This window comes from Mobula birostris, chromosome 9, assembly GCF_030028105.1.
Source record: "Mobula birostris isolate sMobBir1 chromosome 9, sMobBir1.hap1, whole genome shotgun sequence".
In the NCBI taxonomy this organism is placed as follows: Eukaryota; Metazoa; Chordata; class Chondrichthyes; order Myliobatiformes; family Myliobatidae; genus Mobula; species Mobula birostris.
This window is the reverse complement of record NC_092378.1, coordinates 76159334-76177904: the sequence shown is the minus strand read 5'-3', so window position 1 is coordinate 76177904 and position 18571 is coordinate 76159334. Positions and strand designations below refer to the sequence as shown.

At 44.2% G+C, this 18571-nt stretch overlaps 1 protein-coding gene across 2 annotated transcripts in view; it reads left to right on the top strand.

Moving 5' to 3' along the window:
• The window catches only part of tmem65 (transmembrane protein 65), a 111708-nt gene that overhangs the window by 61427 nt on the left and 31710 nt on the right, over positions 1 to 18571 (top strand). For both annotated transcript variants that reach the window (XM_072268279.1, XM_072268280.1), the window contains 2 exons: positions 5173 to 5240; positions 13626 to 13680. In XM_072268279.1, the coding sequence (XP_072124380.1) occupies positions 5173 to 5240; positions 13626 to 13680 (123 nt within the window). The remainder of the gene's footprint in view (positions 1 to 5172; positions 5241 to 13625; positions 13681 to 18571) is intronic.

Here is an 18571-nt window from a genome sequence, read left to right as displayed (position 1 = left end):
AAGTAGTTAAAGATCACTTTACTTATCTTGGCTTGACAATCCCCAAAGATCCTAATTTAATATTTAAATTAAATTTCACGGAGTTTATTTCAAAACTTAAACAGAATATAGAAAGTTGGAAAACCCTACCTCTGTCCATGATTGGTCATGTAAATTCAATTAAAATGGTTTTCCTTCCTAGGTTTCTCTACCTTTGTCAAAATCTACCCATTTTTCTTACATCAGCCTTCTTTAAAGAGTTGGACTCCATAATATTGTCTTATATCTGGAATTATAAGAATCACAGGATTTCAAAAATTCATTTACAAAAGCCCAAGTCTGAAGGAGGGCTGGGATTACCTGTATTTAGACACTATTATCGGGCTGTCAATGCTAGGGCTTTAATGTTTTGGCAACAGGGGGCTCTGGATAACCTAGCCCCTGGGGCTCCCTAGTGGCTATGTATGGAGTCTAACTGTTGTCAATTCCTCCTTGCCAGCCATGCTGTTGTCTAAGTTAGAAAAGCCTGGGACTTCAAAAAAATTAAGTTTTGTTTTGAAAAATTCCGTCAGAATTCTAAATCAGATTAGGAGCGTTCTGAATTTACAAGAGACCTCTGTACAAACGCCAATCTGTTTCAATCACTCCTTCCTACCCTCATGGTCAGGTAAAACCTACCATGCTTGGAGGGAGAAGGGTCTGGTTTCTATTGAAGACCTGTACATAGAAGGACAGTTTGCAACATTTAGTCTGCTGAAAGAGAGATTTGAGCTGCCTCATTCGCACTTTTTTTGTTACTTACAAATTAGACACTACATTTAATCTAAGATTTGTAATTTTGAAATTCTTCCAGGGAAGCATTTTTTTTTGTTATTTTAAAGAGCCTTCCTGACTTCAAGCATCTCGTTTCTAAGTTTGTTCGTTTGTTCGATGATTGCACTGTAGCATCTACTGTGAAGATTAGAGACGCCTGGAGAGAGGAGTTGGGCTTTGAATTATCTGAAGCTGCCTGGGACAAGAGTTTCTCTGCTCTCAGGATGAGGCTTTTCATTCTAGGACGAGGGAGATGTCTTCCTTTTTTAAAGAAAGGGGCTTCCCTTCCTCCACTATCAACTCTGCTCTTAAACGCATCTCCCCCATTTCACGTACATCTGCTCTCACTCCATCCTCCCACCACCCCACTAGGAATAGGGTTCTCCTGGTCCTCACCTACCACCCCACCAGCCTCCGGGTCCAACATATTATTCTCCGTAACTTCCGCCACCTCCAACGGGATCCCACCACTAAGCACATCTTTCCCTCCCCCCCCCCCCTGCATTCCGCAGGGATCGCTCCCTACGCAACTCCCTTGTCCATTCGTCCCCCCCATCCCTCCCCACTGATCTCCCTCCTGGCACTTAGCCGTGTAAGCGGAACAAGTGCTACACATGCCCTTACACCTCCTCCCTTACCACCATTCAGGGCCCCAAACAGTCCTTCCAGCTGAGGCAATACTTCACCTGTGAGTCGGCTGGGGTGATATACTGCGTCCGGTGCTCCCGATGTGGCCTTTTATATATTTGCGAGACCCGACGCAGACTGGGAGACCGCTTTGCTGAACATCTACACTCTGTCCGCCAGAGAAAGCAGGATCTCCCAGTGGCCACACATTTTAATTCCACATCCCATTCCCATTCTGACATGTCTATCCACGGCCTCCTCTACTGTAAAGATGAAGCCACACTCAGGTTGGAGGAACAACACCTTATATTCCGTCTGGGTAGCCTTCAACCTGATGGCATGAACATCGACTTCTGTAACTTCCGCTAAGGCCCCACCTCCCCCTCGTACCCCATCTGTTACTTATTTTTATGCACACATTCTTTCTCTCACTCTCCTTTTTCTCCCTCTGTCCCTCTGAATATACCTCTTGGCCATCCTCTGGGTCCCCCCCCCTTGTCTTTCTTCCCGGACCTCCTGTCCCATGATCCTCTCGTATCCCCTTTTGCCTATCACCTGTCCAGCCCTTGGCTCTATCCCTCCCCCTCCTGTCTTCTCCTATCATTTTGGATCTCCCCCTCCCCCTCCAACTTTCAAATCCCTTACTCACTCTTCCTTCAGTTAGTCCTGACGAAGGGTCTCGGCCTGAAACGTCGACTGCACCTCTTCCTACAGATGCTGCCTGGCCTGCTGCGTTCACCAGCAACTTTGATGTGTGTTGCTTGAATTTCTAGCATTTGCAGAATTCCTGTTGTTTGGGACAAGAGTTTGTCTATGATACAGGCTTGCTCTGTTAACAGCAGACACCAACTGATCCAGTTTAAAGTTGTCCACCGTCTCCACTACTCTGAGTTTAGATTGCACAGGATTACCCTTCTGTCTCACTAATGTGTGATAGCCAAGGGACGGACGCCACATTGTCACACACCTTTTGGTTTTGCCCATTACTGACTGGATTTTGGTCCAAGATATTTGACTGGTACTGAAAGGCCTATAAAAGATTCATCCCCCTGGAAGCTGGTCTCGCCATCTTTGGCTGTTTGCAATCTACTATTTGCTTCTCTACAGCCATACAACAGTCTCTGATGCTGGGGATGACTGTCGCCAAAAGACTTATCTCGAGGGAATGGAAATCACCCTCTCCCCCTTCCTTTCAGAGATGGATGGCTGATATGACCTCAATCATACAGATGGAGAAACTTAGGTTCTTGAGAACCAACTCAATTAGAAAATTTTCGGCTATCTGGGATCCATTTCTTGCCTACCCGAACGAGGCCGGGGACAGATGAGCTCTCAAGGCCCTCATTTGAGATGTAATGTTTAGTATTTTTGAGCACTTTGTACAATAGGCATCCCTCTAATGTTATGTCCCTTTTTTTTTTGTTTATTTCATTTTTACAGATGTCTGAACTGGTATGTTCTTGTTGATTTCATTGTTTTTTTTTAAAGTAGTAAAAAAAACAGTGAAGGAGAGGATTGATCCTGTAACAAGAGTGGGAGACCAGCAGCTCACTGTTCCAATATAACAATCTTCGGTGTTGCTGCTCCAGGCCCCCTGAAACAGGAACTGACAATCAATCTCACTCGTTCTCTCTCTTGTGCTCTCCAGCGTGAATAAATCAGTCTGATGGGCTGGTGGAGGAAGCTGTCCCGGAGCCTGTTGGTCCTGATTTTTATGCTGCGGTACTGTTTCCCGGATGGTAGCAGCTGGAACAGTTTGTGGTTGGGGTGACTTGGGTCCCCAAAGATCTTTCAGGCCCTTTTAAGCACCTGTCTCTGTAAATATCCCGAATAGTGGGAAGTTCACACCTACAGATGCTCCTGGCTGTCCGCAACACTCTCTGCATGGTCCTGCAATTGAGGGAAGTACAGTTCCTGTACCAGGCAGTGATGTAGCCAGTCAAGATGCTCTCAATTATGTCCCTGTAGAAAGTCCTTAAGATTTGGGGCCCATGCCAAACTTCCTCAACCGTCTGAGGTGAAAGAGGTGCTGTTGTGCCTTTTTCACCACACAGCTGGTGTGTACAGACCACGTGAGGTCCTCAGTAATGTGGATGCCAAGGAACTTAAAGCTGTTTACCCTCTCAACCCCAGATCCTTTGATGTCAATAGGGGTTAGCCCGTCTCCATTCCTCCTGTAGTCTACAACCAGCTCCTTTGTTTTTGCGACATTGAGGGAGAGGTTGTTTTCTTGACACCACTGTGTCAGGGGTGTTGAAATCAAACCCCTATCCACTGCTTCCACTGGCAGCTTCTTCCACATTCACCACCCACAGAGTGAAAGGATTCCCCTTAAACATTTCAACTTTCTCCCTTGACTCATGACCTCTAGTTTACTCTCACCCAATGCAAAAGGCCTGTTTGCATTTACCTTACCTATGCCACTCATTTTATATACCACTATCGAATCTCCCTAATACCTTCTACGTTCTAGGGAATGAAGTTCTAATCTATTCAACTTTTCCCTATAACTCAGATCCTGAAGTCACGGCAACATCTTTGTAAATTTTCTCTGCACCCTTTCAATCTTATTTACATCCTTCCTGTAGGTAGTGGACCAAACTGCACACTGTGCTCCAAATTAGGCCTCACCAACTTATACAACTTCAACATAACATCCCATTTCCTGTACCTTTATACTTTGAATTATGAAGGTCAATGTGTCAGAAGCTTTCTTTACAACCCTATCTACCTGTGATGCCACTCTCAAGGAATTATGGATCTGTATTTCAGATCCCTCTGTTCTACTGCACTCCTCAGTGCCTTACTGCTCACCCATATAAGATCTACCCTGGTTGGTCCTCCAAAAATGCAACACTTGTCTGCATTAACTTTCATCTGCCATTTTTCAGCCCATTTTTCCAGCTGGTTCAAATCCCACTGCAAGATTTGATGGTCTTCTTTGTTGTCCACTACACCCCAAATCTTGGTGTCATCTGCAATTATACTAATCGGTTAACTACATTATCATCAAGAGCATTGATGTGGATGACAAACAGCAAAGGACCCAGCACCGATCCTTGCAATACTCCACTAGTCACAGGCCTCCAGTCAGAGAGGCAAATATTGCCCACATACATTCACATTTCGGTGGTGAATTTAATAGCATCATGCTATTAAATATAAATATACCTCCCATCTCGCAAACAATTGCCAAACCATGTCAGAGTTTTGTAATTAAAAAGATAGATTTTGAGATGAGCAAAGATCAATTTCCTCTGATGACAAGGTGGCACCAGCCACCCTTCTATTTCTGTGTTGTGGGGAATCAGATTGTGACTTGATCAGATCTCCATTGCGGAAGTACCAAAGTAAAAATGAAAGCGAGGAAGTTAAGAATACAAAATTAAAAAGCAATGAAAATTGTAAAAAAGCAAACATACTTATACATTTATTTATGATATTAAAATACTCAATTTTTAGAATGCAAAATCATAAAGCAATGAAAATTATAAAGAAGCAAATATACTTAAATATTTATTTACAATATTGAAGCACATTCTCTTTCATATTAGGTAATTCAGATGCTAAATTAAATGTTAAATCAGTGTTGAAAAAGATTAAGATCTTGAAAGTTACTTGAGTTCCTGCTGAGTTTTTTTTTGTGTGCAACATGTTTGTAGTGAGTGACCAGGATTAGCTGTAATATCATGCTGTAATTGTCATATTATTTAGGGAAAAAACCTTTTATACAATTCTGTTTTAATCTTGCAGTGTTTCTTCACAGTGCAATTCCTTTTATTGGGTTTGGCTTCCTGGATAATGCAATAATGATTGTTGCTGTAAGTATTTCTACTTTGCATCCTTGATTTTTTTTAATTCAATTATCTCACTGGTAAGAACAATAGGCACTAAGGAACGTTGTGGTGTTGTACAAGTCGGATGGAAGCTTGCCTATAAGTGATAGTGCCAGTGCAGAAACATCAGCTCAAGTAACTGTCCCACCATCTACATACTTTGTGATTAAGAGGTTTTGTAGTGGAGTAATAGGTTAAGTGAGTGGGCTAAGGTCTGGCAGATGGAATACAATGTTGGTAAATGCGAGATCATCCACTTTGGAAGGAAAAATAGAAGAGAAGATTATTATTTAAATGGTGAAAGATTGCAGCATGCTGTTGTGCAGAGGGACTTGGGAGTGCTTGTTCATGAATCGCAAAAGTAACGAACTGGGTCAGGTCACAGATCTCTCAGTGGGTGAGCATCTGGAGGACAGTGACCACCGCTCCCTGGCCTTCAGCATCATCATGGAAAAGGATAAAATCAGAGAGGACAGGAAAATTTTTAATTGGGGAAGGGCAAATTATGAGGCTATAAGGCTAGAACTTGCGGGTGTGAATTGGGATGATGTTTTTGCAGGGAAATGTACTATGGACATGTGGTCGATGTTTAGGGATCTCTTGCAGGATGTTAGGGATAAATTTGTCCCGGTGAGGAAGATAAAGGATGGTAGGGTGAAGGAACCATGGGTGACAAGTAATTTGGAAAATCTAGTCAGGTGGAAGAAGGCAGCATACATGAGGCTTAGGAAGCAAGGATCAGATGGGTCTATTGAGGAATATAGGGTAACAAGAAAAGAGCTTAAGAAGGGGCTGAGAAGAGCAAGAAGGGGGCATGAGAAGGCCTTGGCGAGTAGGGTAAAGGAAAACTCCAAGGCATTCTTCAATCATGTGAAGAAAAAAAGGATGACAGGAACGAAGGTAGGACCAATTAGAGATAAAGGTGGGAATATGTGCCTGGAGGCTGTGGAAGTGAGCGAAGTCATCAATGAATACTTCTCTTTGGTATTCACCAATGAGAGGGAACGTGATGATGGTGAGGACAATGTGAGTGAGGTTGATGTTCTGGAACATGTGGATATTAAGGGAGAGTTGGTGTTGGCATTGTTAAAATACATTAGGACGGATAAGTCCCCGGGGCCTGACGAAATATTCCCCAGGCTGCTCCACGAGGCGAGGGAGGGGATTGCTGAGCCTCTGGCTAGGATCTTTATGTCCTCGTTGTCCATGGGAATGGTACCGGAGGATTGGAGGGAGGCAAATATTGTCTCCTTGTGCAAAACAGGTAGTAGGGATAGTCTGGGTAATTATAGACCAGTGAGCCTTACGTCTGTGGTGGGAAAGCTGTTGGAAAAGAGTCTTAGAGATAGGATCTCTGGACATTTAGAGAATCATGGTCTGATCAGGGACAGTCATCATGACTTTGTGAAGGGCAGATCATGTCTGACAAACCTGATAGAGTTCTTTGAGGAGGTGATCAGGCATATAGATGAGGGTAGTGCAGTGGATGTGATCTACATGGATTTTAGTAAGGCATTTGACAAGGTTCCACATGGTAGGCTTATTCAGAAAGTCAGAAGGTATGGGATCCAGGGACGTTTGGCCTGGTGGATTCAGAATTGGCTTGCCTGCAGAAGGCAGAAGATCGTGATGGAGGGAGTACATTTGGATTGGACGGTTGTGACTTGTAGTGTCCGACCAGGATCGGTTCTGGAACCTCTACTTTTTGTTATTTTTTATTAACGACCTGGATGTGAGGGTAGAAGTGTGGGTTGACAAGTTTGCAGACGACACAAAGGTTGGTGGTGTTGTAGATAGTGTAGAGGATTGTCAAAGATTGCAGAGAGACATTGATAGGATGCAGAAGTGGGCTGAGAAGTGGCAGATGGAGTTCAACCCGGAGAATGTGAGGTGGTACACTTTGGAAGAACAAACTCCAAGGCAGAGTAAAAAGTAAATGGCAGGATACTTGGTAGTGCGGAGGAGCAGAAGGATCTGGGGGTACATGTCCACAGAACCCTGAAAGTTGCCTCACAGGTAGAGAGGGTAGTTAAGAAAGCTTATGGAGTGTTAGCTTTCATAAGTCAAGGGATAGAGTTTAAGAGTCGCGAGGTAATGATGCAGCTCTATAAAACTCTGGTTAGGCCACACTTAGAGTACTGTGTCCACTTCTGGTCACCTCACTATAGGAAGTATGTGGAAGCATTGGAAAGGGGACAGAGGAGATTTACCAGGATGCTGCCTGGTTTAGAGAGTATGGATTATGATCAGAGATTAAGGGAGCTAGGGCTTTACTCTTTGGAGAGAAGGAAGATGAGAGGAGAGATGATAGAAGTATACAAGATATTAAGAGGAATAGATAGAGTGGATAGCCAGCGCCTCTTCCCCAGGGCACCACTGCTCAATACAAGAGGACGTGGCTTTAAAGTAAGGGGTGGGATGTTCAAGAAGGATATTGGAGGAAGGTTTTTTTCCTCAGAGAGTGGTTGATGTGTGGAATGCACTACCTGAGTCAGTGGTGGAGGCAGATACACTAGTGAAATTTAAGAGACTACTAGAGAGGTATATGGAGGAATTTAAGGTGGGGGGTTATATGGGAGGCAGGGCTTAAGGGTCGACATAATGTTATGGGCTGAAGGGCCTGTACTGTACTGAACTATTCTATATTCTATTTAAAAGTTGGCTTGCAGGTACAACAGGTTATTAAGAAGGCAAGTGGAATGTTGGCCTTCATTGCTAGAGAGATTGAGTTCAAGAGCAGGGAGGTCATGCTGCAGCTACACAGGATACTGGGGAGGCCGCACCTGGAGTACTGTGTGCAGTTCTGGTTTCCGTACTTGAGGAATGATATACTGGCTTTGGAGGCAGTGCAGAGGAGGTTCACCAGGTTGATTCCAAGCATAAAGGGGTTAACCTCTGAGGAGAGATTGAGTTGCCTGGGACTATACTCTCTGGAGTTCAGAAGAATGAGAGGGGATCTTATAGAAACATACAAAATTTTGAAAGGGATAGATAAGATAGAAGTAGGAAAGTTGTTTCCATTGGTAGGTGAGACTAGAAACAGGGGACATTGCCTCAAGATTCAGGGGAGAAGATTTAGGACAGAGATGAGGAGAAAGTGTTTTTCCCAGAGAGTGGTGAATCTGTGGAATTCTCTGCCCAGGGAAGCAGTTGAGGTTTCCTCACTAAATATATTTAAGAAACAGTTAGATAGGTTTTTACATAATAAGGGAATTAAGGGTTATGGGAAAAAGACAGGTAGATGGAGCTGAGTTTACGGACAGATCAGCCAAGATCTTATTGAATGGTGGGGCAGGCTCGATGGGCTGAATGGCCTACTCCTGCTCCTATTTCTCATGTTCTAATCTTCTAATGTAGAATGCTACATCACAGTGTAGTAGACCACGTATTTCAGCTGAAGATGTTTCCAGTTGGGTTCCACAAGCTGCAGAACAAATGCCGGGGCTTCTTGGTGATCTAGTGGAGGATTATTTGTCATTTGTGCATCTCTCAGGAGTCAGTCTTTGGATGTACATCATGTGCCTCTAATTAAAATTTAACTATATTTGAAAAGTTTAACTAAATTAAACTATGAACTAAGGCCTAAACTATGAACCAAGGGTCCATCTATGAAATAGAAATGGGGACTTGGGAGTAGAATTAACATAGTACTGAAATATGAAATATATTTGAAAATTAATTGGGCCATTGGTTAATCGGGACGGCCTCTGATTTGGGATAACTCTGAAAGAACAAAAACTAATTGAGGAAGTTGCTGGGATTCCCCTTGCTTAGTTAAGACATTATGCTGCCTCCTTGAGGAGGAGACTTGTCAACAAGTTCTGAGTAGCTTCAGTCATGCTGCACACCAGTTAGAACTATTCCAAGATTGAAGTGAACAGTTTTTAAATAGCATCAGTTGCATGTGTTTGTGTTCAAAAGCAGTGATTTTTGTTACCGATAGTTGGCGAGAAATAAGCAGTAAGATAATTCAGAACCGTTTTGCTCACTGTGGTTTCAAGCATTCAGGCTTGGAGATGCTAGAAATGGCTGGGAGTGAAAATGAAACGATTTCACTACTTCAACAAATTAAGAACTACAAAGAATTTGAAGGTATTGACAATCATCTTGAATGTTACAATAAAAATGTGGATTTGGAGGATTCAATCATCAATAGCATTGTATGAAAGCAGTCAATTATCTGCAGTAGGTGTCTGCACTGATTTTGTTCATTGTGTACACTGGATGAATTCCTCTGTCAATAACTATTAGGAATTAATGCATAGTTTTATAGTACTGTAGTATTCTTGTGTTTTAAATTTGTTCTATATTTCATTTAAATGCATAATTTGTTAACTCATTTTGTCTTTTTTATACTTTTCAACTTTCATGAAACTTTGGCTAATTGAGGCAGCCGCTTCAATGGGCTAAGATTTACTGGCCCTGATGTGTCCCAATTAACTTGAATCCACTGTACATCGAACTTTGTAATTCCCTGTAGTAAATATTTTAAAAAATTTATGCACAGAATTAGTTTTTAGGCCATGAGCTTGTTGACCAGTAATGAATATTTAATATTTTGCTCTTAACCTCCTGCAACAGTTTTCAAAATACTGTGCAGGATTAGTTTATTCAACTTGAAGTTTTGTAAGTTGACTGATTTTTTTTTAAGGTACAATTGGAAACCAATACTCCCTTGTCTGGCCCCTCCTGTATGAGTGACTTGGATTTCCAAGACTGACTGTATCTATGCACACTTAAAGGTGTCTGTCAATTTCACAATGTAATTAGACCAAAAGACATGGGAGCAGAATTAGGCCATTTGGCCCATTGAGTCTGCTTCGCTATTCAATCATGGCTGATCCTTTTTACCCCTCCCCAGCCTTCTCACTGTAACTTTTGATGTTGTGTCCAATCAAGAACCTATCAAGCTCTACCTTAAATACACCCAATGGCCTGGCCTCCACAGCTGCCTGTGGTAATAAATTCCACAAATTCACCACCCTCTGGCTAAAGAAATTTCTCCGCATCACTGTTTTAAATGGACGCCCATCTATCCTGAAGCTGTGCTCTCTTGTCCTAGACATCCCCACCGTGGGAAACATTATTTCCACATCTACTCTGTCTAGATTTTTCAACATTTGAAAGGTTGCAATGAGATTCCACCTCCATCCTTATCAGCGAGTGCAGACCCAGAGCTATCAAATGTTTCTCATATGATAACCCTTCCATTCCCGCAATCATCCTTGTGAAACTCTTCTGAACCCTCTCCTGAACCCCCTCCAATGCCAGCACATCTTTTCGTAGATGAGGAGCCCAAAACTGTTCACAATACTCAAGGTGAGGCCTCACCAGTGCCTTACAAAGCCTCAGCATCACATCCTTGCTCTTGTATTCTAGACTTCTTGAAATCAATGCTAATATTGCATTTGCCCACCTCACCACTGACACTGCCTGCAAGTTAATCTTTAGGATGTTCTGCAAGAGCCAGAGAAGTGCTACAGTATAGGGACTCAAGTGACCCAAAGGTGGCTAGAGCAGGGATCCAAGTAAGTACTGGCAGGAAGTGGAGGGCAGAGGAAGCTGTTCAGGAGGCAGAGGCGAGGCTGCGTCACAGGAGGCTGGTGGGAGTGGTCACACAAGGCCGAGCTGGGCTAGGATCCTTTCCAGCTCCCCAAATGGACACCAGAGGGAAGGAAAGGCGTCGTCTAGTTCAGGAGGAGGTGAGAGCAGTAGTGGAGGAGATGAGAGCCTGCAAGGCGGTGGGAATGAAGCAACAGGGAGCTTGGACAAGGTGGGAGAATGCGGTTGAGAGGAAAGTGACCTGGGCTGATCTTTGGAAAGCCGAACCACACCGCATCCAATTTCTCATCCAGACAGTGTACGATGTGCTTCCAAGCCCATCAAACCTGCACACATGGGGCAAGCCAGAGTCATCTGCGTGCCCCCTGTGCTCCAAGCGAGGAACCCTGGAGCACATCCCCAGCGGCTGTGCAAGGGCACTTAGTGAGGGACAGTACAGGTGGAGGCATCATCAGGTCCTGAAGACCATCACTGAAGCCGTCAGTGCAGGAGTTGAGTGGGCGAAGCGGTCCCGACCCTCCAAGCAGACCATTGCCTTTGTCAGAGCTGGGGAGCAGCCAATACCTGCTAAAAGAACATCTGCAGGCATTCTGACCTCTGCAAGGGACTGGCAGCTGTTGGTGGACCTCGAAGGGTAGCTGAAGTTCCCCAACCATATCGCAGCCACCACCCTGCCACCAGACATTGTCCTAGTGTCTGAGTCTACTAAGCAAGTGGTGCTGCTGGAGCTGACAGTCCCATGGGAAGATAGCTTGGAGGAGGCCTTTGAAAGGAAGCTCTCCAAGTACGCAGGACTGGTCAGCAACTGTCAGCAGGCTGGATGGAGAACGAGGTGTCTCCCAGTGGAGGTTGGTTGTAGGGGATTCGTAGCCCGTTCTTTAGTTAGAGCCTTCAGCATTTTGGGCATCGAGGGACAGAGGAAGAGGAGAGCCATCCACAGTACCACCGATGCGGCAGAGAGGGCCTCAAGATGGCTGTGGCTCAAAAGAGGGGAGCCATGGAGTCATAAGTAGCTAGCCATCTGGACACAAGCTGGGGTCTGATCAGCCCCGGCTGGGTCATCTGGAGGAGGTTGTATGATGTTGAAAGACCCAAAACACCCGATGATTCCAGGAACATCACTGAAGATGTGTCCAGAAGCATCAATAGATGTATGTACACAGTGCACCAAAGCTTCTGAAAAAGCATTTCAGAATGTATATTGTATACATTTCTCTGACATTAAATTGAACCTTTGAACAAGGACTCCCAAGTCCCTTTGCATCTCAGATTTTTTAGATTTTCTCCGTTTAGAAAATCGTCTGTACATTTATTTCTTCTGCGAAAGTGCGTGACCATGCATTTTCTAACATTGTATTTCACTTGCCACTTCCTTGCCCATTCTCCTAATCTGTCTGTCCTTCTGCAGCCTACCTGTTTCCTCAACACTAACTGCCCCTCCACCAATCTTTGTATCATCTGCAAACTTGGCAACAAAACCATCTATTCCATCATCCAAATCATTGACATGCAGCATAAAAACAAGTGATCCCAACACCAATCCCTGTCACTGGTAGCCAACCAGAAAAGGATCCTTTCATTCCCACTCGCTGCCTCCTACCAATCAGCCAATGCTCTAACCATGCCAGTAACTTTCCTGTAATACCATGGGCTGTAAACTTGGTAAGGAGCCTCATGTGTGGCACCTTGTCAAAGGCTTACTGGAAGGCCAAATATACTGCATCCACTGTCTCCCCTTTATTTGTAATCTCCTCAAAGAATTCCAACAGGTTCGTTAGACAAGATTTTCCTTTAAGGAAACGATGCTGACTTTGTCCTATCTTGTCCTGTGTCACCAAGTACTCCATAACCTCATCCTTAACAGTTGACTCCAACATCTTCCCAACCATTGAGGTCAGGCTAACTGGTCTATAATTTCCTTTCTGCTGCCTTTCTCCTTTCTTAAAGAGTGGAATGACATTTGCAGTTTTCCAGTCCTCTGTCAGGTTCAGTTCATCTGGTCCAGGTGACTTATGTACCCTTAGGTCTTTCAGCTCTTTGAGCACCTTCTCCCTTGTAATAGAAACTGCACTCACTTCTCTACCATCACACCCTTCAACATCTGGCACACTGCTAGTATCTTCCATGGTGAAGTCTGGTGTAAAATACTCATTTAGTTCATCTGCCATCTCCTTGTCCCCATTATTATTCCTCTGGCCTCATTTTCTAGCGGTCCTATATCCATTCTCACCTCTCTTTTATTTTTACATATTTGAAAAAGCTTTTACTATCCACTTTGATACTGTTTGCTAGCTTGCTGTCATATTTCATCTTTTCCCTCCTAATGATTCATTTAGTTGCTCTCTGTACATTTTTTTGAAGCTTCCCAACCCTCTGTCTTCTTGCTAATTTTGCTTTGTTGTATGCCCTCTCTTTGCTCTTACATTAGCTTTCTTTTCAAATTATGGCTAATTATTTTAACTAAGTTGAAACAATGGTAAAATTAGTCCATAGTTGGTTTCCTTTTCGAGTTCTGTAAGGGTTGAATTCATAAGTTTGTTATATTTTGCCAGAAGAAGTTTGTGTTGTTTTGGGCTAAAATTTGTGCAAAGAAAATAAGATTTTTGAATCAATAATTGAATTCCAGTTGCATTCCTTGCTAAAATGTAAAAGCCTGCAACAAAGAATACAATTACATATTTTGTTCTGAGAGGCTATATATTGTAGTAATCTTAAAATGTTTTTCTAAAGAAAGCAGCTGTGGGGGGTTCACAATTGTGCTTGCTTTAGTCATTTTCAGGCAACGTTACTTGATGTTCTGTTTTCCAGGGAACGCAAATCGAGTTGTCCATTGGGGTTATTTTTGGAATTTCTACAATGGCAGGTGAGCATTCCTGAATTGGATTTAATCCAATCAAATTGTTTGTACATGATCTGGATCTGTTTTTCTTTATGGCATAGAAGGCGGCCAAATACATTGGCTCATGGAAATCCCACTATCCCACTCATTTCCACGTAATCTATTCTCAAAGTTCAAAAGTTCAAAATAAATAAATTATCGAAGCAAATATATGTCATTTTCTTGCAGGCATTCAGGTTAGAACAAAGAACTACAATAGAATCAATGAAAAACTACACACAACACCTGACAAACAATCAATGTGCAAATACAAAGATAATAAAAATAAATAGGCAACTAAATATTGACAACATGAGTTGTAGAGTCCTGGAAATTGTGTCCTTGAACCTGGCAGTATGTTTCCATCAATACCTCCAACCATCGAGAAACAATTTACAATGGCCAATTAACCTTAAAATCTGCATGCAATTGGAAACCAAAGCCTAGGCAGCACTAGAAGTCAGAATTGAACACAGGTAGCCAGTGATGTGAAAGAGCAGCTATACTGAACTTTCAGTACTTTCTGTTTCAGAGGTGTACTTTGAAACTCATTGATCCCAAAAGAATGCACAAATTACTTCTGGCAACAAAGTGCTTTCCTGGAATGGTTACAGAAACGGGATAAAATTATGTTTGAGGTCTGCAGGCCTTTGTATGACTGGATTGGAAGCTATTTATGATCACGAGATTCTGCAGTTGCTGGAAAACTTGAGCAAAGCACACATTGCTGGAGGAATTCAGCAGGTCAGGGTAATAAATAGACAATCTTTTGGGCCGAGACTCTTCATCAGGACTGGAAATGAAGGGGGAAGAAGTCAGAAAATAAGAAGGTCGGGGAAGGGGAAGGAGAAGGAGAAGGAGCAGAACTGGCCAGTGATTGGTGTGACCAAATGAGGGGCAATGAAGTAGGAAGTTGGGAGTTGATAGGTGGAAGAAGTGAAGTGCTATGGAAGAAAGAATCTGAAAGGAGAGGACAGTAGATAATGGAAGAAAGCGAAGGAGAAAGGGCAGCAAAGGGAAATGATAGACAGATGAGGAGAAGAGAACACGTGAGAGGGGAATCAGAGAGAAGTGAAAAAGGTGAGAAATTGCCAGGTATTAGAGAAGTTACTAGATGTTGGAGGAGTCAGGCATAATGTAAGTGATGCTCCTTCAGCCTGAGTGTAGCCTCACCGTGGCAGTAGAAGTAGCCATAGTCTAACAGGTTGGAATGGGACTGGGAAGTCAAATTGAAGTGGAATGCTACTGGGAAATCCTGCCTTTTGTGGAGGACAGAGCGAAGATTCTCAATGAAGTGGCGTCCTAATCCATATCTGGTTCCTACTGAGTCCGTTCGTGTCATCTGGTGTATCTGATGCCCCCTCTATGCTGATGAGATCCCTTCCTTTCCAGTCCTGATAAAAAGTTGACTGTTTGTTTCCCTTCATAGACGCTGCCTGACCTGCTGAGTTCCTCCAGCTCTTTGTGTGTTACTCAACTATTCATGAAACTTTTGCATCTACCATGTGTTTAAAAAAAGTTATTCTCCTCCTTTGTTTATTTTGGATATACTTGAACCTGTGTCTTGTTATCACATAACTATGTAGGCACCTGTGCATAGATGTTGGTGTTTACCCTCTTCAGTTGAGTTCATGTGTGCGTTGTGTAGTGTAAACAACAATTACCTGAAAAGTTCACAATATTGGCCAAAGGTATGTTTCAAGCATAGTAGTTGCCACATGAATTTATGTAGTTGGATGGGACTGTTGTATTTTGTGTCAGGACTCATTACAAAATCTGCAGCTGTGATATTATTACCGGGAATTCTCGAAGGGCAGCTGAAGTTCCCCAACCATATCGCAGCCACCACCCTGGCACCAGACATTGTCCTAGTGCCTGAGTCTACTAAGCAAGTGATGCTGCTGGAGCTGACAGTCCCATGGGAAGATAGCTTGGAAGAGGCCTTTGAAAGGAAGCTCTCCAAGTATGCAGGACTGGTCAGCAACTGTCAGCAGGCTGGATGGAAAGCAAGGTATCTCCCAGTGGAGGTTGGTTGTAGGGGATTCATAGCCCCATCCTTAATTAGAGCCTTCAGCATTTTGGGCATCGAGGGAGAGAGGAAGAGGAGAGCCATCTGCAGTACCACCGATGAGGCAGAGAGGGCCTCAAGATGGCTGTGGCTCAAAAGAGGGGAGCCATGGAGTCATAAGTAGCTAGCCATCTGGACACAAGCTGGGGTCTGATCAGCCCCGGCTGGGTCATCTGGAGGAGATTGTATGATGTTGAAAGACCCAAAACACCCGATGATTCCAGGAACATCACTGAAGATGTGTCCAGAAGCATCAATAGATGTATGTACACAGCAGTGTGAAGCATACCTATGTTTAAGCAAAACTCCCAAGGCAGCTGCAATAGGAGAGAAAATTTCAAAGTAATCATCATACTATTCAATACTATATACTACCTTGAAATTCATTTACTTGCAGGAATTTACTGGAAAAACAGTGGAATTTACAATAAAAACAAGTCATAAATGACCAGTGTGCAAAAGAAGTCAAATTGTGCAAATAAAAAGAATTGAGACTGTAAGTTGTCGGGTCTGTGAAAGTGAGTCTGTAGGTTGTAGAATCACTTCAGAGTTGTGGTGAGCGAAGTTATCCACACCAGTACAGGAGCCTGATTGATGTAGGGTGGTCACTGTTCTTGAACCAGGTGGTGTGGGACCTAAGGCTTCTGTGTCTCCTGCCCAAAGGTAGTAGTGAGAAAAATGGCATGGCCTGGATGGTGGGTCCTTGATGGATGCTTGTGGCAGTGCTCTATGTAAATATGATCAGCGGTGCAGAGTGCTTTGCCTGTGATGGACCGGGCTGTATCCGCCACTTTCTGCAGTCTGGCAACACACATCAAAGTTGCCGGTGAACGCAGCAGGCCAGGCAGCATCTGTAGGAAGAGGTGCAGTCGACGTTTCAGGCCGAGACCCTTCGTCAGGACTAACTGAAGGAAGAGTGAGTAAGGGATTTGAAAGTTGGAGGGGGAGGGGGAGACCCAAAATGATAGGAGAAGACAGGAGGGGGAGGGATGGAGCCAAGAGCTGGACAGGTGATAGGCAAAAGGGGATACGAGAGGATCATGGGACAGGAGGTCCGGGAAGAAAGACAAGGGGGGGGGACGCAGAGGATGGGCAAGGGGTATATTCAGAGGGACAGAGGGAGAAAAAGGAGAGTGAGAGAAAGAATGTGTGCATAAAAAAAAGTAACAGATGGGGTACGAGGGTGAGGTGGGACATTAGCGGAAGTTAGAGAAGTCAATGTTCATGCCATCAGGTTGGAGGCTACCCAGACGGAATATAAAGTGTTGTTCCTCCAACCTGAGTGTGGCTTCATCTTTACAGTAGAGGAGGCCGTGAATAGACATGTCAGAATGGGAATGGGATGTGGAATTAAAATGTGTGGCCACTGGGAGATCCTGCTTTCTCTGGCGGACAGAGCGTAGATGTTCAGCAAAGCGGTCTCCCAGTCTGCGTCGGGTCTCGCCAATATATAAAAGGCCACATCGGGAGCACCGGACGCAGTATATTACCCCAGTCGACTCACAGGTGAAGGGTCGCCTCACCTGGAAGGACTGTTTGGGGCCCTGAATGGTGGTAAGGGAGGAAGTGTAAGGGCATGTGTAGCACTTGTTCCGCTTACACGGATAAGTGCCAGGAGGGAGATCAGTGGGGAGGGATGGTGGGGACGAATGGACAAGGGAGTTGTGTAGGGAGCGATCCCTGTGGAATGCAGAGAGTGGGGGGAGGGAAAGATGTGCTTAGTGGTGGGATCCCATTGGAGGTGGCGGAAGTTACGGAGAATAATATGTTGGACCCGGAGGCTGGTGGGGTGGTAGGTGAGGACCAGGGGAACCCTATTCCTAGTGGGGTGGCGGGAGGATGGAGTGAGAGCAGATGTATGTGAAATGGGGGAGATGCGTTTAAGAGCAGAGTTGATAGTGGAGGAAGGGAAGCCCCTTTCTTTAAAAAAGGAAGACATCTCCCTTGTCCTAGAATGAAAAGCCTCATCCTGAGAGCAGATGCGGCGGAGACGGAGGAATTGCGAGAAGGGGATGGCATTTTTGCAAGAAACAGGGTGAGAAGAGGAATAGTCCAGATAGCTGTGAGAGTCAGTAGGCTTATAGTAGACATCAGTGGATAAGCTGTCTCCAGAGACAGAGATAGAAAGATCTAGAAAGGGGAGGGAGGTGTCGGAAATGGACCAGGTAAACTTGAGGGCAGGGTGAAAGTTGGAGGCAAAGTTAATAAAGTCAACGAGTTCTGCATGCGTGCAGGAAGCAGCGCCAATGCAGTCGTCGATGTAGCGAAGGAAAAGTGGGGGACAGGTACCAGAATAGGCACGGAACATAGATTGTTCCACAAACCCAACAAAAAGGCAGACATAGCTAGGACCCATACGGGTGCCCATAGCTACACCTTTAGTTTGGAGGAAGTGGGAGGAGCCAAAGGAGAAATTATTAAGAGTAAGGACTAATTCCGCTAGACGGAGCAGAGTGGTGGTAGAGGGGAACTAATTAGGTCTGGAATCCAAAAAGAAGCATAGAGCTTTCAGACCTCCTGATGGGGAATGGAAGTATATAAGGACTGGACATCCATGGTGAAAATAAAGCGGTGGGGGCCAGGGAGCTTAAGGTCATCGAAAAATTTGCTGAACATCTACGCTCTGTCCGCCAGAGAAAGCAGGATCTCCCAGTGGCCACACATTTTAATTCCACATCCCATTCCCATTCTGACATGTCTATCCACGGCCTCCTCTATTGTAAAGATGAAGCCACACTCAGGTTGGAGGAACAACACCTTATATTCCGTCTGGGTAGCCTCCAACCTGATGGCATGAACATCGACTTC